This window comes from Mustelus asterias, unplaced genomic scaffold (assembly GCF_964213995.1).
Source record: "Mustelus asterias unplaced genomic scaffold, sMusAst1.hap1.1 HAP1_SCAFFOLD_2762, whole genome shotgun sequence".
In the NCBI taxonomy this organism is placed as follows: Eukaryota; Metazoa; Chordata; class Chondrichthyes; order Carcharhiniformes; family Triakidae; genus Mustelus; species Mustelus asterias.
The window spans coordinates 16,444-44,320 of record NW_027592707.1 but is presented as its reverse complement, the minus strand read 5'-3'; the positions used below and the strand labels follow the sequence as shown (position 1 = coordinate 44,320).

The 27,877-nt window shown below is 48.0% G+C and overlaps 1 protein-coding gene across 1 annotated transcript; it reads right to left on the bottom strand.

The window, feature by feature from the left end:
- Positions 1-424: 424 nt before the first annotated feature.
- On the bottom strand, positions 425-20,647 carry LOC144490003 (zinc-binding protein A33-like). Its single transcript, XM_078207828.1, has 6 exons — positions 20,217-20,647; positions 20,039-20,134; positions 19,712-19,945; positions 19,147-19,169; positions 17,993-18,108; positions 425-1,199 (listed from the first exon to the last, which is right to left on the bottom strand). The coding sequence occupies exons 1-6, from the start codon at positions 20,625-20,627 to the stop codon at positions 655-657; spliced, it is 1,425 nt and encodes a 474-aa protein (XP_078063954.1). The 5' UTR covers positions 20,628-20,647; the 3' UTR covers positions 425-654.
- Between the last annotated feature and the right edge of the window lie 7,230 nt (positions 20,648-27,877).

The window sequence follows — 27,877 nt, the reverse complement described above, 5'->3', positions numbered from 1 at the left end:
ACCAATCCGTTCCCGGGGCCTGCGAACCCCGCCCCTTCACTCTGAATGACAGGCGCACTGACCAATCACCTTTCCGGATTCCCCGAAAATGGGCCTCCCGCACGTTCCTGACAGGCGCTTTGACCAATCGGCTTTCAGACTCCCCGGAAACCGGTTTTCGTCGCGACGAAGTTCAGACCAATCACCTTCCAAGGATCTGGAATCCCGCCTCCTTCCCTCAGAGTGACAGGAGCTCCGGCCAATCGGCTTCTCCATTCCCCAGAATCCCGCCCCCTCACTCAGAGTGACAGGAACTCCGGCCAATCGGCTTCTCCATTCCCCGGAATCCCGCCTCCCTCACTAGGGGTGACAGGAGCTCCGGCCAACCGGCTTCTCCATTCCCCGGAATCCCGCCCCCTCACTCAGTGACGACACAAACAACATGTAGAGTTTCTGCTTCTTGGATTTAATGATGAGCTGTGGAATCTTTGAGAAAAACTGTTTCTATTCCAGTGATTCTCAGATTGTTTTGTTTGAAGAATCATTTTACAAATGTAACCATGGAGCCCCCAATGTAAATTATAATTCTATATAATAACCACAATATGAACAGGTTCCATCAGTTTACAGCTGGCAGGAGGCAGGGAGACGGTGTGAAATTATGGGATGGATCTGTTAGTGACCTTTAACCCCGCAGATTGTCAGCGGCGCCGAGTTTTTCCCGATAGTCAATCCCGGTCTGAAGATGGGAAAGATTCTCTCAGTGAAAGTGTGGGTGAAAGTGTGGAGATGGGACATGTTGTCCGCATTGTAAAATGACACCTGTCCACCCTCATAGTCCAGGAAAACCCCGATCTTCCGGGGATTCACACTCGGGGTGAGGGGGGTCCGTGAGGGGGAGGTGAAGGCAAAATAACCTCTTCCGGGAAACAGCCCCACAATCCAGAATCCGGACTCAGGGCTCGGGGAGATTCCCCCTTTCCTGTTCACAGACTCTCGGGCCACTCCCAGACGCCACGCTGTCTCCCCCACCTCCACCTCCCAGTAATGTCTCCCTGATGTGAATCCCTCTGATCCCAGGACACAGAACCAGGGATCAAACCTCTCCGGGGTGTCAGGGAGCGGCTGCCGTTTGTCTCCGAGTCTCACACTGGTCCGGTCCTCAGACAGGATGAGCCGGGGATTCGCTGTGTTCGGATCCAGAGTCAGAGAGGCTGGAGCTGGGGGAAAGTTACAATAACACAGTCAGTGATTTAGAGAGAGGGGGTGGGGAGGGGAGAGAGTGTGAGGAGTGAGGAAGAGAGGAGAGAGGTTTGTGAGGGGGGGGGGGAGAATGAGGGGTAGGGGACAGTGGGAGCAGAATGGGATGGGAACATGGAGAGAGGGGGGAAGGAAGGGAAGTGGAGAGCAGAGGGCCAGGTGAGGAAGGTGGGGAGTGAAAGTGAGATAGAGGGAGAAAGAGAAGGGATGTGGAGGGTGAACTGGGAACAGAGAAAACAGGGCAGCAGCGAGATGGAGCAAAGGGAGCAGGAGCGTAAAGAGGGAGAGTGAGAGCAACATGAGGGAGACGGCAAGTGAGAACATGAAGGTTTGAGATGCAGTGTATGGAGAGCAACGGGGTGGCAGATATTGTGGCAGGCTGTGAGAGAACAAGATGGAGATGTGGAGTGTATGGGCAGAATTTAACAATCTCGTTGCGCCCATTTTGTGGTGGAAAAAAGTCATAAAATCGGGCATGTTGTGACTCGCTGGAATGGTGCCCATTTTCGCACCCATTCCCATTTTACCATTTTAAAAATTGGCACGATCGGGACTCTGCCCAAAATGGATGAAACGTCAATTTGCATCTTTTGCATTCATCGCAATGTAATTAGCGAGTTTCACTCCCAATCGTCCCAGCTCACCTCCTCAACCACCTCGTTCGCTGCAGCTGGAATCAGTGAGGAAAACACCTCAAGTATAACAGTCGCATTCAGAGAGCAGAGAGGGTGAGCGAGGAGGTAGGTTTCTGCTTTCAAATAGCTCTGTTGCTGAGGGGGCGTTGTTTCATTTTGTTCATGTGGCGTTTTGTGTCGGGGGGGGGCTGTTGTTCACGGGGTTCAACTTTGGACTCTCAACATGGACCCAGGCCTGAGCGTTGATCTCAGGTCTTACCGCTGATTCTGGATCCTAGTGCTGACAGCAGCAAGGACCGTTGCTGGTGGGGGATGGGCTGGAAACTATCTGAAGTGGCAGTGTTGCTGCCTCAGGACGTGTAAAGCAGCGCTGTTTGGGGCTGGGGGACTGTGGCGGGGGGGTGGGGGAGAATTTGGGGATTGTGCGTTGCTGAACTCTGGGGGGGGGGGTGGTGAATGTGGGGATTGTGCGTTGCTGAGCTCTGGGGGGCAGAATGTGTGGATTGTGCATTGCTGAGCTCTGTGGGAGGCAAGAATGTGGAGGGTGTGTGTTGCTGGCTGTCTGTGGGTTGGGGAATGTGGGCAGTATGTGTTGCCGGGGGACTGTGGAGGGATATGAGGCGTGTGTGTTGTTGGGGGCCTGTGGCGGGTATGAAGAGTGTGTGTTGCTGGGGGGCTGTGGGGTGGCGGGGGGTGGAATGCGGGTAGTACGTGTTGCTGGGCTGGGGGCAAGCAGAGTTCTTTAACCTCTCCAGCTGTCTCTCTCCTTTCCGAAACCCCCTCCCACTCTTCAATGGCTCTTCCAATGTAACCTATTGATCTTACTGTTCTTTGAGGAGGAGGAGAATGTATGTGAACATGAAAGAGAGAGTGGGAAGGGGCTGAAAGGGAGAGTGGGTGGAGAATGGGGATAGAGAGTGGGAGGGAAAGATGAGTGAATGACAGGGAGAGGGAATGATTGTGGTGAAGCAGAGAGAGAGAGATTGTAGAAAATACCGAGGTAAGAAGGAGAGATTGATGGAGGACAATATGTGATCCTCGCCAGAGCATGGCCGCACAGGCAAGTGATCCCAGACAATTCTGTCCCTGGCTCGCGAATTTCATTTAAATGAGTATTATAATAAATTTAAATAATACATTCAGCCTTGCATCTGTTCCAGGTGCAAGATTTATCGAGCCGGATACCAGGTGCCGGTAAGATCGCGTGAGGTGAGAAATCGGGTGCGAACCTGACTTCTCAGCTCTCGTGATCTTACCAGCTCCCTCCGCCCATCAGCCGGTGGGGCGCAATGGTAATGTCACCCCCAAAGAGTTTACAAACAGACAGGTTTGGTATGTGGGGAAACACTTAGCAGATGAAACATCATGTAAGAAAATGTGAAGTTATGCACATTGATAGGAAGAATAAAGGAGCTGAATATTGTTTAAATGGAGAAGGACTGCAGAAAGCTGCAGCTCAGAGGGATTTCTGGATCCTCGTGCATTGATTACAAAAAGCGAGCGTGCAGGTTCAGCAGGTATTAGGAAAGACAAGTGGAATATTCGTCTTTACTTAAAATGGAATGGAGTAGAAAAATAGGGAGATCTGTACAAGGCATTCGTTCGACCACAGCCGGAATACTGTGAGCAATTCTGGTCCCCTTATCGAAGGAAAGATATACTGGGATTGGAGGCAGTCCAGAGAAGGTTCACTAGATTGATTCCAGGTACAGAGAGATTTTCTTATGAGGAGAGGGTAAGTGAGTTGGACCTGTACTCATTGGAGTTTAGAAGATTGAGAGTGGACTTTATTCAGACCTACATAATTCTCAGCAGGCTTGACAGGATAGACGCTAAGGTGTTGTTTCCCCTTGTGGCAGAGTCTAGGATAAGAGGGCATCATCTCAGAGTAAGGGGTCACCCATTTCAGACAGAGGTGAGGAGAAAACGCCTCTGTTCGATCAGTTATGGGAACATTAAATGGCAGAGCAGACTTGATGGGCCAAATGGCCTCCATCTGTTCCCGTGTCTTATGGTCTCATGATCTTATAAGGGGATAAAAATAGTAAACATTACTCCAGATATGGTCTCACTGAGGTCCTGTACCCCTGCAGGAACAATTGCATATTTTTATACCTGAGTATCCTTGCAATAAATACCAACATCCTATTTATATTCCTAATTACTTGCTGGACCTGCAGACTAACTTTTGATGATTTATACACCAGGACATCCAGCTCCCTCCCTACCCGAGAGTTCTGCAGTTTCTCTTGGTACAATACCAGACCAGATCAGACCCCAAATTTATTATGATCTTGGATGAGACCTTTATATTTGGTTATGTTCAGAATCGGATCAATCATATTTTAGTTCTTGGACCAAATTTGAAATCCCAGTTATTTACTAAGAGTATAAATCATAAGAACTCGGAGCAGGAGTCGGCAATTTAGCCTCTCGAGCTGCTCCGCCATTTCATGCAATCATGGCTAATCTCGTCTCAGCCTCAATTCCACTTTCCTGTCCCTTCAATACAACCCTTCAACCCCAAACTAATTAAAAATCTGTCCACTTCTTCCTCAAATTCACCCAAAGACCGGGTATTCACCACATTCTGGAGTGGTGAATTCCACAGGCTCATGACTCTTTTCAAAGTTGGGGCCGATTCTCCCAAAACTGCTGAATTGGCGAGAAAACTGGTTTAAACCACGACTGTTTGTTCAGTGCAAGTTCAGACCCGAATCTCCCACACTCAGTGCATTGCAGAGATCACAACCATGAATATCATTAAATGCTGGGGGGCGCGGCATATTCACACCAAAGAGCCTGAAATCGGCAGGATGAGCGGGAACCCGTGCATGCGCACATCTCTGGAAGATCATTGAAAAGACCTCCCAGCATTCAGATCACTGCCCTCCAACCCCCACAGACATTGCTTGCCCCCACAGCACCCCCACAAACATTGCAGGCCCCCACAACCCCCCTCCCCCCAGTCTTTCCTGGCCTCATCGTTGGCCCCCCCACCCCCAGACATCGCTCGCCCCCACAGCGTCCCTCACAGACATCGCAATCCTCATCGCTGACCCTCACAACCCCCTCACAGATATCGCTGGACCCCAAAACCCTCCCACAGACGTCGCTGGCAGCATCGCTGGCCCCCACAGCCACGCACTCACCCCTCCATCGACATCACTGGCCCCATAACCACCATACAGACATCACTGGCCTCATCGCTGGCACCCCCGCTCCCTGCAACAGACATCGCTGCCCCCCCCCCCCCATACAGACACCGCTGCCCCCCCTCCACCCCCCATACAGACACCGCTGCCCCCCCCTCCACCCCCATACAGACACCGCTGCCCCCCCTCCACCCCCCATACAGACACCGCTGCCCCCCCTCCACCCCCCATACAGACACCGCTGCCTCCCCCTCCCCCCTCCCCTCATTCAGACATTGCCGTCCCTCCCCCCGTACAGACATTGCTGCCTCCTCACCCCATGCCCCACGGATCTGGATGATGCGGATACCCCATCCCTCCATCCCTTGAACATACTGACCTCACTGCTGCCCTGCAGAGAACTTGTGTTTTGCTGCCATGCACAAACCCAGCTTGCGAGCATTCCCTCTCTTGAATTAGAAGCCCTGAGTATTGCACCCCCCACCCCACCCCCCCGACCCCCTCAACCTTGGACACACCAGTTTATTGAATGGCAGCCAATCGGCACCCCGAGGGATGCATGACATTCAATTGAAAGCAGCCTTCAAAATTTCTCACAAGGATTTGTTACCCACTGGCCCTTGACTGGCCAAAGTCACTGCACCTGCACCCCCCCTCCGAGAGCTGTATATAAGCTGCAGGAATGGACACACAGCCAGTCACACCACAAAGATACATTCGAGGAAAGCAGCCCCAAGATTCGCTGAGGCTGACCAAGAGCGCCTGCTTGATGCCATGGAGGAGAGGCGTCAGCAGCTCTTCCCCAGCCAGGGATCTCGCCCAAGGGGTGCAGCCGCCACGGCATTGTGGGAGGAGGTGGCAGAAGTGATGAATGCCAGGAGCCTGACACCGTGCTCTGGCCGGCAGGGTCAGAAAAGACTGTACGACCTTCTTTGAGCAGCAAGGGTGAGTGAGCTTCCCACTTGGAACTCTGCACATGCTTGGCACAGGTCTCAAACCCTGCTGAGACACCTGAAGGGCATTCAACAAGGCACCCTTCCCCCAGGAACAGAATCTAACCCCTTCCCCTCACCCCTCAACGAGCACCCTTCAGTGGTGACCCTTTTCCCCGCAACTGCCAGCACAACTCCCGAGACACAGTCACGCATTGCTCACCATGCATTTCAATATATTAATGCTTGCTAGACACCTCGTGGTCCTACAGGAGAAAAGCATACATAACTGCCATGTGAGGGCACAGACTGGTGGTGGTGTGCCTGACCTGCGGCATCTGACCAGCGTTGAAGAGCGTGCCATGGAACTGGCAGGGGGAGATGGTTCATTCAGAATGGTGACGGACAGACAGGTCGGTATCCAGTTTGCAAATGAGCATAAGTGTCGCCCTCAACATAGTTTCTCCTTGAAGTAAGTGTGATGCTGCATAGAATGTGTTACCTCCCTTCCCCTAATGTGTGTTCTTTATTGCAGTCTTGGACCCAGAGGAACCCGGCCCTTTGGGTGTTGGTGACCCCCCTGCTGTTCTGGAGCAAACTGCCCACAACCCCCCTGGACAACACCTCGGAGGGAGGTTTTGAAGAATCCTCTGAGGACAGCACCACTGAAACGGCACCGGCATCTACCACACAACCCACCAACACAGAGACTATCACCACAGTGGGTATCTTTAGAGCTGAGGCTTCTGGATCACTATCTGGTGAGCACATCACAGACACTGATGCACATCCGAGGGCTCGGGCACACGGAGGTCTGCCAGAGGCGAGGATTCAGCTGTCCCCAAGCCAGATGCCGTGCCTCAGGGCCAAGGCTGGTGGCGATGCATCAGGAAACACGGAGGGTTGTGGAAGGGTTGTCAGCAACCATGCTGCAACTGCAAGGCTGTTTAGGGGAGTCCAACAGAGTGCTGTTGCAGGAGGTGGTGCTGACACAGCGTGTGAACCAGGCCAACACTGCAAGTGTTGCAACCACAGTGGAAAGTCTGGCCCAGGGGTCTGTCCTCATGGGTGACAGGGTCCAGCCTATCCTGGAGACACAGCAAGCCACGAGCAAGGGTGTTGACGGCATCCAGGAGGCACAGCTTTCCTTAGCCATGAGTGTCAGGGGCATGGGGCTGAAACTGCTGCCCATGGCTGGGACTCTCGCTGGCATTCTGGAGACACAGCAGGCCATGCCTGTGAGCCTCGACAACTTAGCCCAGTCACAGAGGGCTACTGCTGAGGGGCTCCAGAGCCTGGCTTGCTCACAGAATATTGCAGTGGAGGGGCTCCAGAGCTTGGCCCAGTCTGAGAGGGCCAGGGCTGAGGGATCACAGATCATGGAGCAGACGCATCTGAGCCTCCAGGACTGGCAAAGCCAGGTGACGCCGGAGTTGCTGGAGCTCAGTCCAGCTCCCCTGGTGTCCCATGGAATGTCCCTGGGGCCTCTGGGCACCTCAAGGGAGGAGATAGGGCTCGATCCATGCCGGGGCCTTGCACCCAGGAGATCCCGGATGTCCCGAGACCTTCTGATTTCCCCCCTTCCTCATACCGGGGCATCTCAGGGCCAGCTCAAGGAACAGGGTGACACTGAAACAGTGTCATCTGCTAGTCAGCTGGGGCCCTCCAGGTCCCGGCCACCCAGAGGACATCTGTCAAGGCCATCACAGGGAACAGCGCGTGCATCACAGCTGGACACCACCTCCAATGTGCATCCTGGAGTAGCACCAGGAAGAAGCAGGAGACCGCACAAAGTTAGAAAGTTGAAGTTCACTAAGAGAGCACGGGTGAAGGTCACCAGTAGTCAGGGTTTATTGATCACTAACGTTAAGAGCACAATAAACTTTTATTTGCACCTCACAGCTGTGAGTAATGTGTCTATAATTCCAACCCCCCCCTCGCCCCAAAGTGCTGAGTGGTCCCCATTCCTTTGCATGGAGGTGCTGTCTGTTGTGCCTTGGAGACTCAGCCACATGTTAGAGAGTGCCTGCCGTACCTTCCCCAACATCCACCAGACTCTTGGTGCAAGGTGCTTGCACACCTGGCACCTCAGGAAAGGGGTGGCCACCCGCTCCCTGTGGACGTGAGGATGACAGATGCCTTGAACTTTTCACTTCTGACTCATTTCAGGCACCCAGTGGTGGCCTCGTTGGGATCTCCCAGGCCTCCGTGCACAGATGTGTGCGGCAGGTCACTGATGTCCTGTTTGTCCGGACAGGGCAGTACATAAACTTCGATATGGGCCTTGCAGAGCAGGAGGCCCGGGCTCTAGGCTTCACTGCCATTGCTGGGAATCCCAAAGTCCAGAGGGCAGCAGAGCACCCCCCGCTCATTCCACCGCCGCCCCCCTGCCCCCAAACCCCGATTGTCCAACAAACATGTGTCCCCAACCCTTACAGCTACGTGGGCCAGGGTGGCAGCGTGCATTCGGAGTACAGGTTAGGAATCAGATTTGAGTGGCACCAGAGAGAGCATCCCAGTGTGCACAACAGCGAGTGGCCATCATTCTCCAGCCTTCAACCAAGACTCGCAACCATTGCCAGCCCAGGCACATTAACAGGTTTGGATGTTTCTGGGGGATAGGATGGTGGGATGAGAGAGTCTGGGGAAGCGTGATGTGGTGGTTTGAGGGCCCAGGTCGGTTTGGAGGGGGAATAGCGGCTGCACTTGCTCCTGGGGTGTGGTGGATGTGTGGTGGTTGCAGCCCCCTCACTGCACAGCACCAGCTCGGTGAAGTGGACTGCAATCAAGGCGTCCCTCACTGCCCTTCCCTGCCGGACACCTGCCATCGCCGCCGGCCCTCTTTCCTCCGGCTCCTGATATGGCAGGACGTCCACCTCACCCCCTCACCGCTCCTCCTCCTCCTCTTCCTCCTCCTGCTCCAGCTGGTCTCCCTGCTGCTGGGCGATGTTGTGCAGCAGGCAGCAGACAATTATAATGTGTGAGGCACACACAGGGTCAGACTGGAGGCCCCCCCCAGGACGGTCCAAGCAGCGGCACCGCATTTTCAGCAGGATGATGCACTGCTCTACGATGGACCGGGTGCTGCATGGGCCTCACTGTAGCGGGTCTCCACCTCGGTCTCGGGCCTCCGCACAGGCGTCATGAGCCATGACCTTAGAGGGTAACCTTTGTTGCCCAATAGCCATCCCGGTAGCCTGGGCCGGTCTTCAAAGAGGCCAGAGATGTCCAACTGCCTGAGGACAAATCTGTCATGGACACTCCCTGGATGGCGTGCTTCGACCTGCATGGTCCTCATTAGATGGTCACATATGATTGAGAGAGTGGAACGCTTTCCTGTTCACAAATTGCTGCAGCCTTGCATGTGGGGCCTGCAAGGGGATGTGTGTCCCGTCCACTGCTCCCTGGACATTGGGAATCCCAGTAATGACAGCAAAGCCTCGAACCCGGGCCTCCTGCTGTGCACGGCCCACATTGAAGTTTATGCACTGCCCTGCCCGGGCAAACAGGGCATCAGTGACCTGTTGCACACATCTGTGTACGGAGGCCTGGGAGATCCCAACGAGGCCACCACCGGGTGCCTGAAATGAGCCAGAAGTGAAAAATTCAAGGCATCTGTTACCTTCACGTCCACAGGGAGTGGGTGGACGCCCCTCCCCTGAGGTGCCAGGTGTGGAAGCACCGCACAAATGTGCCGCAGCGGGCAACAGCACACCTCCTCTGAAAGGGCCTCGAATGAATTGCAGGGCCTGTACCTCCTTGTCCTCGGCACCCTCTGCCTTCTGTGCGCCCTTTCGGGAGCCTGCTCACCCACCTCCCAACCCTCAGTGGCAGCTACTGCCCTCCTTCCTGTGTGACTGGTAGTGGCTGCTCCTGCGGGGGTCTCCACACCGGCCACCTCCTGAGCCGCCTCCTCCTCCTCCGCCGCCACCTAATGGCCAGCTGCAAATCGATCAGTCTGAGATCCATCTGCACACTGGGGTTTGGAAAGAGCATAAAATGACGGATTAATGTCATTGGCTGCAGAGGCCCAGCAACACCCCAATCCCTCACTTGGGGCAGTTCACTAACTTGTGGGTGCTGGCAACACCACACAATCCATGGTGCCATGCGTGACCCGATTAGATTGTGTGAGATTCCCATCATGACAATTGCAGGCACAGATTAAGCAGGTCGCTGTGCAGCCGTGGGCACTGCGCACCCTTGAGCCATTGCCATGTGTGCAACTGCAGCATCCGTTACAGGCATGTGTTGCTGGTCCGTGTCACAGGGAAGGGACAGACTGCAAATCATTAGCTGATGGGTGCCCAGTGACAGCAGATTCCATGCAGTCCATGTCTGAACCTCGGCACCTCGGCCTGGAGCAGCAACTGCTTCATCTGGTTAGACCTCAGTCAGCACAAGGTGCACTCCTGTCCCAACCCGGAACCCCAGCACTCAGTGTAGTCCCTGACCACACCCCGCGGCAAGACAATGCCACTGCACAGTGCCCTGGAGGGGAAGGCTGATCAGAACTCCTTCAGGGACCTGCACTCACTGAGCTACAGCGCTGCCCTGGAGGGGAAGGCTGAGCAGGACTCCTTCAGGGATCCTCGCCCACAGAGTTCTGAGAAAGTAGAAGCTCCCCCCCCACCCCCCAACCCAGATATCACTGGTCCACAGGCCAGCACCTGAAGACAGCAGGAGGAAGCCCACCAAGCATCTCCAGGGCCTGCCTACAACATCCCCCGCACTCTGCTCACAGCATTTCCCTCCTCACACCAGTTCAAGGCTGCTGCATCAGGTTGAGACTTTTATATATCTACTCTGATTCGTGTCAAAGTGACATCATACCAAAGAGGTGGGAGACGTTAACGTGGGCGGAGATTGTCGTGTCGATCCCGATAATGTCACGCGAAAGTACGGTCATGATGCAAATCAGCGGCACGCCGGTTTTCAGCGCGGTCCTGGTCTCCGGTTGGGAGATGTGCATGGGTCGTAAACGCTCGCGGATAACCCGCAATATGGCCGCCACGTGCATCTCACGACCCGACCCTCCAAAAAACATGTGTGTTGCAATGGGAGAATCGCCTCTGTATTTTCTCCTCTTCTGTGTTTTAAATCTGCCGCCCCATATCTTAAAACTATCACATTTTGTTTTAGATTGCCCCACAAAAGGAAACATCTGCTCTAAGTCTGCTTTGTCAATGCCCCTTAGCATCCTGTACACCTCAATTAGATCTCCTCACATTTTCTCAGCTCCAGAGAGTATAGGCTTAAACTGGCAAATCTCTCTTCATAAGACAAACCCTTCATCTCCAGCGAGTGAACCTTCTCTGAACCACCTCCAATGCAATTACATCCCTCCTCAAGTACGGGGATGAAAACTGTACACAATATTCTCAGTGCGGTCTCACAAATGCTTTGCACAATAGCAGCAACACTTCACTACTTTTATGTTTTATCCCTTTAACAATAAATATGAATATTCCATTTGCTTTCCTTATCACCTGCTATACCTGCATCCTAGTTTTTTTTTGCAATTCATGCATGAGGACGCCCAGATCACGAATAATTTGCCTTTGTATTTTTCCTACCAAAATGGTAGTTGAAAGCTCTGGAACCAGGAGCCATAATCTAAAAATTAGGACCAAATTGTTCAGAAGAGATGTGGGAAAACAATTCCACATGTAGAGAGTGGTGGAGGTTTGGAACCCTCTTTCTCAAACAGTGGTGGATGCTGGTTCAATTGTGAAGTTTAATCCCGGCAGTGCAGAAGGAGGCCATTTGGCCCATCAAGTCTGCACCAACAACTATCCCTGTAACGCTACGTATCTACCCTGCTAATCTCCCTGACACTGAGGGACAATTTAACATGGCCAATCCACCTCACCCACACATCTTTGGAGTGTGGGAGGAAACCACAACTCCCGGAGGAAACCCACATAGACACAGGGAGAATGTGCAAATTCCACACAGACAGTGACCCGAGGCCATAATTGAACCTGGGTCCCTGCAGCTGTGAGGCAGCGATGCTAACTACTGTGCTACCGTGCCATCCTACTTGAAGTCTGAGATACATTTATTGAGCAGGGGTATCAAGGTATATGGGCTTAGGGCAGGTACATGGAGGTCGGCCACAGATCAGCCATGATCTTATTGAATGGCGGAGCGAGTTTGAGGGGATGAATGGCCTCCTCGTATTCCTATGTTCCTATGTTCCTTTTCCTTGGTGATGAGGATAGTTCCAAGTTGCTCCCTTTCTATGACCTCTGCATTTGCTGTTGCTATTGGGATGTGCTCCTGTCCCCCATCGTGAAAACTGAGGTAAAACATTGATTTAGGATCTCAGCCATTTCTGTGTTTCCCAGCATTAACTTCCCAGCCTCATTTTCCAAGATACCAACATTCACTTTCGCTGCTCTCTTCCACTTTACATCCTTATAGAGGCTTTTGCTGTCCCTTTTTATATTTTGCACTTTCATAATTTTATCTGTGCTTGGAAAACCCCAAGGCTTTTTACTCTTATGTGAGGAATAAAAGAATGACCAGGGTGAGGTTAGGGCCGGTCAAGGACAGTAGTGGGAACTTGTGTATGGAGTCAGTAGAGATAGGCGAGGTGATGAATGAATACTTTTCTTCAGTGTTCACCAAGGAGAGGGGCCATGTTTTTGAGGAAGAGAAGGTGTTACAGGCTAATAGGCTGGAGGAAATAGATGTTCGGAGGGAGGATGTCTTGGCAGTTTTGAATAAACTGAAGGTCGATAAGTCCCCTGGGCCTGATGAAATGTATCCTAGGATTCTGTGGGAGGCAAGGGATGAGATTGCAGAGCCTTTGGCGTTGATCTTTGGGTCCTCGCTGTCCACGGGGATGGTGCCAGAGGACTGGAGAATGGCGAATGTTGTTCCTCTGTTTAAGAAAGGGAATAGAAATGACCCTGGTAATTATAGACCGGTTAGTCTTACTTCGGTGGTTGGTAAATTGATGGAAAGGGTCCTTAGGGATGGGATTTACGACCATTTAGAAAGATGCGGATTAATCCGAGATAGTCAGCACGGATTCGTGAAGGGCAAGTCGTGCCTCACAAATTTGATAGAATTTTTTGAGGAGGTAACTAAGTGTGTTGATGAAGGTAGGGCAGTTGATGTCATATACATGGATTTTAGTAAGGCGTTTGATAAGGTCCCCCATGGTCGGCTTATGATGAAAGTGAGGAGGTGTGGGATAGAGGGAAAGTTGGCCGATTGGATAGGTAACTGGCTGTCTGACCGAAGACAGAGGGTGGTGGTCGATGGAAAATTTTCGGATTGGAGGCAGGTTGCTAGCGGTGTGCCGCAGGGATCAGTGCTTGGTCCTCTGCTCTTTGTGATTTTTATTAATGACTTAGAGGAGGGGGCTGAAGGGTGGATCAGTAAATTTGCTGATGACACCAAGATTGGTGGAGTAGTGGATGAGGTGGAGGGCTGTTGTAGGCTGCAAAGAGACATAGATAGGATGCAAAGCTGGGCTGAAAAATGGCAAATGGAGTTTAACCCTGATAAATGTGAGGTGATTCATTTTGGTAGGACAAATTTAAATGTGGATTACAGGGTCAAAGGTAGGGTTCTGAAGACTGTGGAGGAACAGAGAGATCTTGGGGTCCATATCCACAGATCTCTAAAGGTTGCCAGTCAAGTGGATAGAGCTGTGAAGAAGGCCTAGAGTGTGTTAGCTTTTATTAACAGGGGGTTGGAGTTTAAGAGCCGTGGGGTTATGCTGCAACTGTACAGGACCTTGGTGAGACCACATTTGGAATATTGTGTGCAGTTCTGGTCACCTCACTATAAGAAGGATGTGGAAGCGCTGGAAAGAGTGCAGAGGAGATTTACCAGGATGCTGCCTGGTTTGGAGGGTAGGTCATATGAGGAAAGGTTGAGGGAGCTAGGGCTGTTCTCTCTGGAGCGGAGGAGGCTGAGGGGAGACTTAATAGAGGTGTATAAAATGATGAAGGGGATAGATAGAGTGAACGTTCAAAGACTATTTCCTCGGGTGGATGGAGCTATTACAAGGGGGCATAACTATTGGGTTCGTGGTGGGAGATACAGGACGGATATCAGAGGTAGGTTCTTTACGCAGAGAGTGGTTGGGGTGTGGAATGGACTGCCTGCAGTGATAGTGGAGTCAGACACTTTAGAAACATTTAAGCGGTTATTGGATAGGCACATGGAGCACACCAGGATGATAGGGAGTGGGATAGCTTGATCTTGGTTTCAGATAAAGCTCGGCACAACATCGTGGGCCGAAGGGCCTGTTCTGTGCTGTACTGTTCTATGTTCTATGTCTATGTTCTCTCTGTATCTGTTTTTTAGTGACCCTTTGTTGATCGTTAGAAGTTTCCCAATCTTCCAGTGTGCCACTGGCCTTTGCGATAGGTAACGTCATCAGATTCCCTAATTTGAGAGAAACACAATCATTTTAGAGGTGGCACAGTAGTAAGCACTGCTGCCTCACAGCTCCAGGGATCCTGGTTCCAATTCGGCCTTGAGCGTCAGTGTGGAGTTTGTGCGCTCTCCCCATTTCACTGGGTGCTCCAGTTTTTACGCAAAGACCAAAGATGTGCAAGTTAGGTGGATTGGCCATGGTTGATTGCCCCTTCGTTTGTGTGTGAGTGTATGCCCTGTGATAGACTGGTGTCCTGTTCTGGGTGTACTGTATTTGATGCCCAATGCCTTGTGGGATAGAGTCTGATTCCCCGCGATCCTGAATTAGAATAAGCGGTGAAGTGAAGAATATTTTTACTGTTCAAGAGTCAAACAGTAATACTATATAACTTATACTCTAAAATAAATAATTAACATGAGGTAAGCATGAATCTGTGGTCACACACACCACAAACTTCATATTAAATTAAATGACCAAGGCAGAACACACAAATATTCTCAATAATCCACCCAAATGTCAATGATCACCATCAAAAATCTCCCATAAATAATAGATGATAAATGGACTGGTATTAATGAGGAACTGCAAAATTCTTACTCTTATCTTGCTTGTAACACTAATAGTAGAGAAAATAATGGGATTTAAAGTAGATAATTCTCTCAGGCTTCAGATGCTGAAAGAGGTGAGTGAAGAGAAAATAGATGCATTGGTGGTCATCTTTCAAAATTCTACAGACTCTGGAATTGTTCCTGCAGATTGGAAGGTGTAAATGTAACCCAATGTTTAAGAGAGGAGGGAGAGAGAATCTGGGCAATGACAGATTCATTAGCCTGACATCAGTCGGAGACAAAATGCAAGAATCTTTAACAAAGAATGTGGTAGAAAATAATGGTAAATTTGGGCAGAGTCAAGATGGACTTATGAAAGGGAATCGACTGCAGAAGTTGGACATTTGGCCCTTTAAGCACTGACTCTGACAGAATATCTTCCCCAGGCCTCTCTCCGCAACCCAAAACACTTCCCATTGCTAATCCATCTAACCAACACATCCTGGGACACTAAAGGGCATTTTTTTTAACATGGCCAATCTACTAGCCTGCACATCTTTAGACTGTGGGAGGAAACCCACACAGACACGGGGAGAATGTACAAACTCCACACAGACAGTTACTCAAGGCCGGAATTAAACCCGGGTTCTTGGTGCTGTGAGTCAGCAGTGCTTGCCACTGTGCCACTGTGCAAGATGCAACTAGCAGAATAATAAAGGTAAAGATGGTGGATGTAGAATATTTAGATTTTCAGAAAGTTTTTGATTAAGACCACACAAAAGATGAGTGAACAATTTAGTGCACTAGAAATTTGATGGAATAATAACAGATAAATGGACAGAAAACATGAGAGTAGGAATCAATTGGTGTTTCCTTTAAACAGTGCTCATGTTCTGGTGTTTCCAATGCTCTGTATAAATAAAGCATAACCTCTATACCTGCTGCAGATCATTCAATCTGACTGTGAACACTCAGGACAAAACAGGAATTCTATCCTGGAACAGGCGGACCTGCCTGGCCTTGATTAGGTGTATCTGTGCAGTACCCTGTCTACTGAGCTGCTAAAAATATTGTGCAGCTTGGGGTCTTTTACCATTCTCATCATGAGGCTGGATGTGACATATAGTTTGCTGTCGGCACTGCTCGGTCCATCTGCCCTCGGTAGCAGTAACTACAATATGATTGAATTTGAATTCCAGTTTGAAAGGGAATCAGTATTTTAAACTTAAATAGGAGCAACTATCTGGCCATGAAAGCTGAGCTAGTTGCAGTGAACTGGGACCCCGGGCCTGGGGATACACTGATAGACAAGCTATGGCAGATATTTAAGAGGTGATTTAAGAATATTGAATGTAAAGAAAATCCCCAATGGGAGAACCCACCATCTGTGGCTCACGAAAGAAGTTAAGGAAAGCACCAAATTCCTGAAAAATGTATATCACTGCGCAAAGATGAATGGCAGGTCAGACGATTGATCAGAATATCAAGAATGGCAGAGATCAAACACCCACAATAATATAGCAGCTTCAAAATTGGTATCCAGCGTTCCCACACTAAATATAAGGAGAAGTCTCACTGTTTGTACAAACTGGAGGCATTTGGCATACCAGGAGACTCCATACAATCTTGATCTTCGATTGAATGGTGATGCCCCACCTAGAGGAACAGTCTGTAGAATGGACTAATCACTGGTCTTAAAGGGACCACTGGAAACCCCATTGGAAACGATGTAAGGTGTTTATTTGCTCTGTTTCCTGCCCTATATACCGCAAATGACATCATCAAAACAAAAAACTCCATCATGATCACAATGCTGTTCCTGTGATCTTGTTGTTTGGAAATTGGTTTTCTCATTTTCTACATTCAAACACTGACTGCTCCTCAAAATTATTGCACTGCTTCTGAAGTATTTCGGCTCACACTGCGAGAATGAAGGCAGCTTTTGATGATTTCTTTGTGACCAGGAGGTGAGTTATTTTTCTTACTGTTTCTCGCTGATCCTTTCTCTCTCTCGCCCCCGCTGTTTTTCATGAGGATTTCTTGTCCCCGTTCCCTTTTCAGGAACCACAGAACATTTTCCCACACTGCAAACCAGTGGGAAACAGGACAGTGATATTGTTCTGAAGGTCAGCCCTCAGAATGGATTGAGCCTCTGATCAAATTCATAGAGTGAGTTCACTGGTTCAGTAACTCAATGGAATCACTCCAAAACTCAACCTTACTCAACCCAAACTGCCCTGTCACCCTCCCTATTCTAGATTTAAAGCTATACCTACTTTGATCCAGACTCTGTGACTGTGTTAAACGTGTGGATATTTATATCCTCCTTTCTGTTCTGAACCTTGAATATTTCAATAAGATCATCACAGTCCCTCCCTTATCCACTGCAGACTCACAGTTTCTGCAGTCCCTCCTCTTGATTCATGTGTCCAATTCCACCAAACAGATGATCTACCACTCATTACTTGCTCTCAAATGTCTGTATGTCTTCCTGATAAACGATGATTTTCAAAAAAATGTTTCCCAGAATGACAGAGAGACCAGTCCAGAATCCTAGAGCAATTCTATTTCACATCCTGAGATTGGTGCTCTATTCCTCTGGTTATACAGATCCCTTCACTGCTTTGACACACAATGCTGATGGCTTCAGACACTTAGTAAGAGTTTTAACAACACCAGGTTAAAGTCCAACAGGTTTCTTTGGTAGCAAATACCATTAGCTTTCGGAGCGCTGCTCCTTCATCAGATGGAGTGGAAAGATGGAGTGGAAATCTGGAGAGCAGATTTCCACTCCATCTGACGAAGGAGCAGCGCTCTGAAAGCCAATGGTATTTGCTCCCAAATAAACCTGTTGGACTTTAACCTGGTGTTGTTAAAACTCTTACTGTGTTCACCCCAGTCCAACGCCGGCATCTCCACATTCAGACACTTACCCAGAAGGAACCTACAGAAAGATAAATATGAGTACGGGAGACTCCAGGGATTAACAAGTGGAAATGTGAGTATTTAATCTGGGATCTTAAAGCCTGTTTAGTTGCTTCACAACTGGATTGATAATCAGGAAAATTAATATGAGTTTTACCGGGAATAATGGGTTTCATCATTTCTCTCCACGCTGTGCACTGAAAAAGGTCTTTGAACTTCCCGATAGACAGGGCGGCATCAAATACTGAGAGTGCGTGCTCACCATCACTAATCCTGTAAATGTTTAAAAAAAAGATGCAAGACAATGTCCAAAGTGAAATGATAATCTTGTTTTTTTAATTGAAAAAGAGATAACTTATAAATTCAAGAGCAGAGAGTGGAAACAGCCATGTCCTGAAAAAGGTTCAAAAACTGATAACAGCCATCACACACTGCAGGAAGTGATTAACATTCAGCCTGTCCACCTGCTGTATTATAAACAAAGTTTGTAGAACAAAGACAAAGGCTGAAAACATCCCAAAGCTGAATATCCAATTCTGCAATCCCTGGGCCCCACAACTCTCCCAGAATCCTGCTCTCCTCTACTTCCGGCACCTTGAACATCTCGGATTTTCGTCAATCCCCCATTGGGAGCTGGACCTTCAGCTGCCGAGGTCCTGAGCTCTGGAATCCCTCCCTTTTTCTCTATCTATCTATTTCTCTTTCGTCCTTTAAGACGCTCTCTGAAATCCACCTCTGTCATCCGGATTAATATTTCCTTATTTGGCTCTGTGTCAATTTACTTTATAACGCTCCTGTGAAACTCCTCAGGATATTCATTTCCAATAAAGGTGCTATATGAATACAAGTGTTTACTGTTGTGTTTGTTAAGGACACAGAGCCAGTTTGTATTTAGTGTAAAATTAGAATCCATTCCCCGTTTAACGTGAGACTTTCTCGGGTTGGTCAGGCTCCATGCAGGGACATGGGTGACCCACTCCTTGGAAACATGGACCATGCGGCTCTCTCAGGGTCAGTGGGAAGGTCACAGACACTAACAGCCAACATCGGGCAAGTGATCACTTCCGGCCTGGGAACCAGATTGTATTAATTACACTTCCCGGTTATTTATTACAATATTGTAGCAGTTATGAAAAATCACTGTAATAAAGTGGTTATTTTTAAACTCTGGTCTGTGAACAATACACCGAATTTGCATGCCCCAATGACAGACTGTTTAATGTTGTGTCAACAACCAATAAATAAATGAAAATGACACTTCACTGAGTTTATTTTAACAAACAGTGGATTTCAAGAAAGAACATGTCCTACCTTCTCTCCCGACAAGCTTCCTCCTGAAAGAAATGAATCAGGAACAGTGAGGGTGACAGTAACAGATTTCAGGAACAGTTAGACAGGCTGGTGAAATGAGCAGACTCAGAGCAGATGAGATTTCACACGGAAATGTAAAGTGATGCATTTTGGAAGGAAGATTGTGGAGAGTCAAATAAACTGGAATTGAACATCAGTCCCGCTCACAGACACAGTGACTCTCACACACCGTACATACCCACACACTCACAACATGGAACTGGAACTGGATACAATGGGAGTTCCAGGAGGAAATTAAACTTGGGAAACACAGAAATAATCACAAAGCAAGTTTGAAGATGCAGAAACTCATTCTCAGGAGGTTACAGGTATTCCCGGGAATCTGCAGACAGTGTGGGAGCCGTTGGTTCAGAGACAGCAGGAAAACCGTTCAGGAAGGGACACACAATTCTGTTTAATTCGGTTACTATTTTTCAGTAAATTCTATATTAATTCCACAGTTATCATCAGTTATTTAGTGACTGTGTGAAGTTTCCCTGAACTGAGCCGCAATGTGTTCCCTCACCTTCAGAAATATCAGCTCGTCTTTTTGCTCCATCTGTTTCTGCAACTTTGAGAGTTTCCCCTCAATAGAATTTAAATTCTCCTGAATCTCTCGAAGGTTTCTCTCCATTGGTTCGAGAATCCTCTCTTCCTCTTCCCTGAGATCTCTGAGTAAACGCTGCTCTTTCTCCGTGAGAATCTGATGCATTTTAGCGAACTCGGATGTGATGTGGGTCTGCAGACTGCTCGACTGTTCCTGCCCAATGAAATGTGAAACATAATTACTGTCCTGTGATAAACGGAACAAAACTAACTGAAATGCCATAAAATCAGCAGAGGGAGAACTTACCCTAACTTCAGAAATCTTCCGTTTCTGTTTCAGTTCCGTTCCTCGAACCGCCGATTTCTTCTCTGTGAGAGAATCTAAGGAAGATTTCAGCTGATCCTGGGATTGGGAGAGAAAATCACAGAATGAAAGTGTTAGAGCAGGAAAATGAGCTGTTAGTTTTCAATTATTTCCTTTTTACCTTGTAGATTTCCACGGCCTCATCGAAAGGCAGGAAGCGGTGATCTCTGTGTCCCCGCGAAACTACACAAGTGTAACAGATCAATTTCTTGTCAGTTTCACAAAACAGCTTCAGTTCTTCCTGATGTTTCTCACAGTGAAGTTTCCTTTTCTTCTCTTTCGGATTTAGCTTTATTTGTCGAGCTTTCTCGGCCAGATTCGCTAAGGCCCGATTTATCCTGAGGTTTCTTTCCGGAAACTCCTCTCTACATTCCGGGCAGGAGTTTATCCCCTTCTTTTCCCAACACTGGGTGATACAGGAGCGGCAGAAGTTGTGGTCACATTCCAGTATTACCGGATTAGTGAAGAAATCGAGACAAATGGGACAAATTGCCTCCTCGGTCAAACTGTGGAGCTGCTTTCTGGAAGCCATGTTCACTCTCAGCACTTCCTGACTCAAACAGCTTTCAGTTTCGATGTTACTGCCGCACATCCTCAGTTCAGCTATTTCCCGGTAAAGTTCACTGCAACACTCAGGGAATTATTATTACAGAGTGGGCCATGTCCTCGCCACTTTCACACTGGAGATAAAAACTGGCGCGGTCTGAAGGATAACGGAGGAGAATAATTGAACCCTGTCGGGGGCGGGTTTGGCTCCTGGGAATGTTGCCAATAGAAAGAGGGAGATGGAGAGATAGAATGGGGAGAAGAGGTGGAGGCGGGCTGGGCTCCCGGGAATGTTGACAGTGGAGGGAGAGAGAGAGGGAGGGAGGGAGGGAGGGAGGAGGTTGAAATGGGCGGGATCGAGATTCCATTGAATTTTTCTCCAGTCTGATCTCGCTGCCGATTAAAACCACTCTGGTGAAACTCGGTGTGAGATCCGGATCCAGAAACTGAATTGTGTTCATCACTGCAGCCGCTCACATTCAAACATCAAGTACTCGAAATGTCAAAGAGAAATTTACACAACAGCGACAGGGAAGATATTTAGAGGGTTCGATCTGTGAAGTTTGGTTTATTTTCCAGAAAGAATAACTTGCGGTTTTATAAATATTTACGTATCCCTCCCGGGGACCGGACCCAGAGAAACATCAACTGATGACGGAGCAAAAACAGAAAATGCCGGAAAATCTCAACAGGTCTGACAGTATCTGTGGAGAGAGAACAGAGCTAACGTTTCGAGTCTGGATGTCTCTTCGTCAGATTCCAGCATCCGCAGTAATTTGTTTTAACTGATGAGGGAACATTTGAAGTGGAATCTCTCCTCCAATATTCGGTGGAGTTTCTTCACACAGAGAGTGGTGAGAATGTGGAACTCGCTGTCACATGGAGTGGCTGAGGGAGAGAGAATTGATACATTCACAGGGAGGCTTGAATTACACGGTGACTTTAAACCGCACAGAATGGACATGGTTTGTTTTGTGTCTTTTTGAGAACATTGAGCTCATTTTCGGAAATAAAAAAATACAGAGTTATTCAAACTCTGTCTCGGGAATTTTGGGGTCTGTGTATTGGTGTCTCACAGTAAGAAGTCTCACAACACCAGGTTGAAGTCCAACAGGTTTCTTTGGTAGCAAATACCATAAGCTTTCGGAGCGCTGCTCCTTCGTCTCAGACAGTGCTGCCCTCCCAGTCCCTGATAAAGTGGAAACACATCACAGGGTGTGGGGGCAGGACTGTGGGACAGACCAATGGGAAATGGGAGGGGAGTGAAACGACATCCTATTGGGATTGAATTTGAAGAGTTTCCCCCAACACTCGCGCTATTCCAGCAAGAAAAAACAGAGGCTGTGAAGTTTTGCGATGGATCAGATTCATTAACAGGCATTTTTGTAAAGTTGGGAAAATATCGTGTAAATACGGCAGGGGGGTGTAGAGAGATCAATGTGGATTGGAAATCAATATCTTGTTTTATTGCAGAGATATTGTCTGTGATTCTGGTGTAAAATGTTTCATATGCCTGACAATATTGAACATTGGGTTTTATTGTTACTGCCTGGGTGTTAAACAGCTCCTGTGCGGAGCACAGAAAGGGCAATCTGTCCTGGGGGACATGGACACCCCTTACACAGCCCAGCGGAATTTACTGACATTCATTTCAACACATGGAAAATCTGGGAAGTTTGTGTCATTGGCGACAATATTTAGCCGGATGGAATTCTCCTCGATTTTGGGAAATTCTCTCACCCATCATCAGCATTGGGGGGAGTTCTGTTTTTATCGTTAAAATCTGACCGGAGACATTCAGGAGTGAAATTATGCAGCAATTTTATACATTAAAGTGTCGGAAAATGTGAATTCTCTCTGGGGATAGATATTGGGAACACTAACTTTCCAGGGTGACAATGTGCGGAGCCCAGTGGAATTTACTGACATTCATTTCCATCCAATGAAAATCTGAGTAGTTTCTGTCATTTGTGACAATCTCTCTGCATGACGGCTGCTCCTGTTCTTGTGAGTAATTCATTGCGGGTGCAGTAAGTTTCTGGGATGGGTTGAGACTGTGTGAACCCAAGTCTTTCATTGTTACAAAGCGCACCGCTGCCACCTGCTGACGGAATCACAGTGCTGCAGGAAAGAAGTCCCCATTAAAAACGGCCCAAGAAGTGAGGAAGGTTCACAGATTCGATGGACCGAGTAGCCTCCTTCTGTGTTGTATCAAACTGGGATTGTTATATATTCTTAAACTTGGATCTGATCAAATCCAGATTAACAAATCACATTCAGTAAATCCCATTGTTTGGTGAGATGGTCCCTGACTATTAGTGAGAAAGATTATCAGGAGAATGTCACATTAATATTCACCATTCTGTGAGAAGGATTTACGCATTAAAATTCTGCAATAACTCAATATATGCTGCTATATTTAGTTGGCTTAGAAACCCGAAATTAAAACTATTTAAACATAAATTGTGCTAACAGGGGGATTTAACAACAGGAATCGTGGAGGACAAGTGATCAGAGAACTCAGGATCTGAACAGGATCGCTGTCAGTCTTGGTATCAAGACTGATACCAAGTGCAAGTGAACTCCAATCTACTGCACTCCTGGTTTGTCTGTTCATCTGATGAATATCTCAGTGGAATCTGTTCTGCTGGATGAAATGTTGGACATTAAACACTCCACAGATCTCATTCAGAGTCCCCAGATTATCATAGAGTCACTGAACACAATAAAATCGACTGTGATCTCGATATGTTCCATCTAAACTGTGTTCTTATATAACTATTATTCCTCATTTACTGAGTTCACTGTTAACTGATGTCTTTGTTTCTAAAAGGACATCTACACTTCTGCCTTTCCAACAGCTGTTTATGCACAGCTCTGGTACTGCAGTGTTAGTTGTTCCTGACAGGAATTAGGAATATTGCCATTCTGCCCTTTCCACCCTTTCAGCCTCAGCATTGAATTCAGAAACTTCAGATTCTAACCATTGTTACCATTCTGCTGTAAATATTAACACTGCTCTCGAACCATCTTATGCTTCTTCACCAGTCCCATTCCTCATTTTCTTATACTTTGTACCGTTACAGCTTTAGACATTTAACCTCTCCTGTCTTCCACCATTTCATAGAACTTCCCCTGTTGTTACTCTCCGCCCTTTGCCCCGACACTGTGCTTGCTGAGAAATTATTTACTCTGTAAAATATTCCAGTTCCAATGAAAGGCCGTCGACTTGAAAAGTGAATTCTGTCGCTCTCTCTATTGATGCTGCCTGATCTGTTGAGTGCTTCCTGTATTTTATGTTTTATTACGGATTGGGTCTGTTAATGTCTGATATATAACTTTTACTCACTGCAGAGTAAATACCGTAACACAGCAGGGAGCTGAAGAGAACCGGGGCGGGATTCACCCACAGAAATCAGACCTCAGCAATTTGAATCAGAACGCGCTGAAACTCGCCATGGCTTCCAGCCACCAGGCGGAGAGTTCCACTCAGCTACTCTCAGAAATACGAATGTTCCATTCACAACTCCTCATATGCAGCATCTTCAACACGGAAGAATCTAACCAACGCCTCTTGAAATTTAGCAGCGATGCTAAGTTCACTTTGGAAGCAAAAACAAGAAGGCAGATCACGACCTAAATGATGCAAATTGGGAGAGGGGAGTGTGCAGCGGGACCTGGGTGGCCTTATGCACCAGTCGCTGAAGGTAAGCATGCAGGTGCAGCAGGCCGTAAAGAAGGCAAATGGTATGTTGACCTTCATTGCGAGAGGTTTCGAATACAGGAGCAGGGATGTGTTGTTGTAATTATACAGGGCCTTGGTGAGGCCACACTTAGAATATTGTGTGCAGTTTTGGCCTCCTTTTCTGAGGAAGGATGTTCTGGCTCTCGAGGGAGTGCAGCAAATGTTTACCAGGATGATTCCGGGGATGGTGAGACTGATGTATGAGGAGACGTTGACTAGGTTAGGATTGTTTTCGCTGGAATTCAGACGAATAAGGGGGGACGGGGGGGGGAGGGACTCATAAAGACTTATAAAATTCTAACAGGACTAGACAGGGTAGATGCAGGAAGGATGTTCCCGATGGTGGGGGAGTCCAGAACCAGGGGTCTCAGTCGGAGGGTTCAGGGTAGACCATTTAGGATGGAGTTGAGGAGACATTTCTTCACCCAACGAGTAGTCGGCCTGTGATAATTCATTACCACAGGAAGGAGTTGATGCCAAAACATTGAATGTATTCAAATAGCGGCTCGATATAGCACTTGGGGCGAATGGGATCAAAGGTTATGGGGAGAAAGCAGGGTTAGGCTATTGAGTTGGACGATCAGTCATGATCGTGACGAATGGCGGAGCAGGCTCGAAGGGCCGAATGGCCTCCTCCTGTTCCTATCTTCTATGTTTCTCTTTCTATTGCCGGCGCTGAGTCCCGCACCATCAACAACCTCTGGTGTCATTGACCTGAAACACAGTTGGACGGATCAGATAAATATTGTGAAACAAGATCAGAGGCTGGGAATTCTGCAGTAGGTAACTCATCTGGCAAAGTCTGCTCATCCGATAAAAGGCACAAGTCAGGATTGTGAAGTGATATTCTCAATTTGCCTGGTAAAGTGCAACTCCAACAACACACGAAATTCGGCACCGTCCGGAACAGCGTATCATTGGCTGCATTATTTACCGGAGAGAATATCTGCACTGTTCATTGTGAATGTAAAAAAGGAAATTACTGCGGATACTGGGATCTGAAACCAAAAGAGAAAGTGCTGGAAAATCTCAGTAGGTCTGGTAGCATCTGTAAGGAGAGAAAAGAGCTGCCGTTTCGAGTTCAGATGACCTTTTGTCAAAACTGACAAAGCTGCATTGTGAATGTGCCGTTTCATTTTTATTTTCAGTATTAATGAGGACTATAACCATAGAATAGAATCATAGAGTCTCGACGGTGCAGAAGGAGGTCATTTAAACCTCCGTATTTACCCTACCCCTGAAAACCACGCAGACACGGGGAGAATGTGCAAACTCCACACTGACAGTGACACGAGGCCAGAATTGTACTCAGGTCCCTCGCGCTTTGAGGCAGCAGTGCTAACCGCTGTGCCACCTTGCCGCTGTTATGAGTGCCGTTATCAGAGGAGAATCTGTGAGATTTACTGAGACGGGTGGTGCAGCTGCTCTGAGTAATTCATTGGGGCTGCAATAAGTTTCTGGGATGGGTTGAGATTCTGTGTGAAATCAAATCTTTCATTGTTACAAAGCGCACCGCTGCCACCTGCTGACACAATCCCGGTGCTGCAGGAAAGAATTCCCCATTAAAAACGGCCCAAGAAGTGAGAATGGTTCAGAGACACGATCGGGCGATTGCACTTCTTCTGTCCTAAACTCAACCATCTTCAGTTACTTCATCAATGACCTTCCATCCATCATACGGTCAGAAATGAAGATGTTCGCTGATAATTACACAGTGTTAAGCACCATTCACAATTCCTCAATGACCAGTCAGTGGGGAAGCTCTCCCACTTTTGGTGCAAGTCCCCAAATATCAGTGCGAGGGTCTCTGATGAGTTGTCTGGGTAGAATCTGCCTTTGCCACACCTGAAGACTCGCTGAATGCCAGGTCGTTGTTTTTGATTTAACCTTCTTTGACTTTTCCACCGCTGTTTGATATAACCGAGTGGTTTTCTGGGCCATTTCAGAGAGAAGAGTAAACAACAGTTCTCTGGACTTGGAGTCACAGGCTGGCCAGACCTGGTAAGGACGGCAGATTTCCTTCCTTGGAGAACAGTCTTGTTGTTTGATTGTCATTATTACAGAGACGAGCTCTTTATTCCAGATTTATTTAATGAATTGATTTAAATTCTCCAGCCGCTGCTGTGGGATTTGAACTCAGGACCCGAGAGCATTAACCTCGGCCTCTGGATTTCTACTGCAGGAGCATTACTGTCATTGCCGATGAGGTTTCTCGTTCAAGTCTCCACAACTCGGGGAAACATCCTTCCAGCATCAGCCCTTTGCAGCCCTTTAAGAATGTTATATTTCAATGAGGTCACGTCTGATTCTTCTAAACTCTGTGTAATATCGACAGAATCGACACATTCCTTCTCATAGAGCACACCCCAGAAATCGACCTGCAGAGCTTTGCTGGCACTGTCTCTAAGGCAATGACCTATTCCTTTAGGTAAGGTCTTCAGAACTGTACACAAACCTCCAGTGTGGTCTCAGCAAGGTTGTATAAAGTTGCTGACAGTATTTTTTATTCTTGTACTCGCAAAATTCTCAAATACAAATATCACATGAGTTAACAGTGAACTCAGTAAATGACGAGTAAAATATACAAGGAGATAAGTTAGATGTGTGTTCCGGGGTGAACGGTGCATTGACTAAACTTCAGTCTCCATTTCATTCTTTGTCTTGTCTCAGAAGGTATCCGAGCATGAGCGTCAAACAATTCGCTGCGCAGAGTGAATTTCAGCTGAATATTCATCAGAAGAAGTGACACTCGGAGTATAGCAGATTGGAGTTGATTTTCCCAATCCGAAATGTCCATATAAAGATTGTGGAGATGCCGGCGTTGGATTGGGGTAAGCACAGTAAGAAGTCTCACAACACCAGGTTAAAGTTTATTTGGTAGCACAAGCCGCAAGCTTTCAGCGTGCTGCTCCTTCATCAGGTGGGTGGGAGTTCTGTTCACAAACAGGGCATATAAAGACACAAACTCAATTTACAAAAGAATGGTTGGAATGCAGTCTTTATAGGTAATCAAGTCTTAAAGGTACAGACAATGTGAGTGGAGAGAGGGTTAAGCACTGGTTAAAGAGGTGTATTGTCTCCAGCCAGGACAGTTAGTGCGATTTTGCAAGCCCAGACAAGTCGTGGGGGTTACAGATAGTGTGACATGAACCGAAGAGGACACATGAGGACGGCCTTAACCAGGATCTTTGGTTCATGTCACACTATCTGTAACACCCACGATTTGCCTGGGCTTGCAAAATCTCACTAACTGTCTTGGCTGGAGGCAATACACATCTCTCTAACCTGTGCTTAACTCTCTCTCCACTCACATTGTCTGTACCTCTATGACTTGATTATCTGTAAAGACTCGCATTCCAACCATTATTTTGCAAATTGAGTTTGGGTCTTTATATGCCCTGTTTGTGAACAGAACTCCCAATCACCTGATAAGGGAGCAGCACTCTGAAAGCTTGTGGCTTGTGCTACCAAATAAACCTGTTGGACTTTAA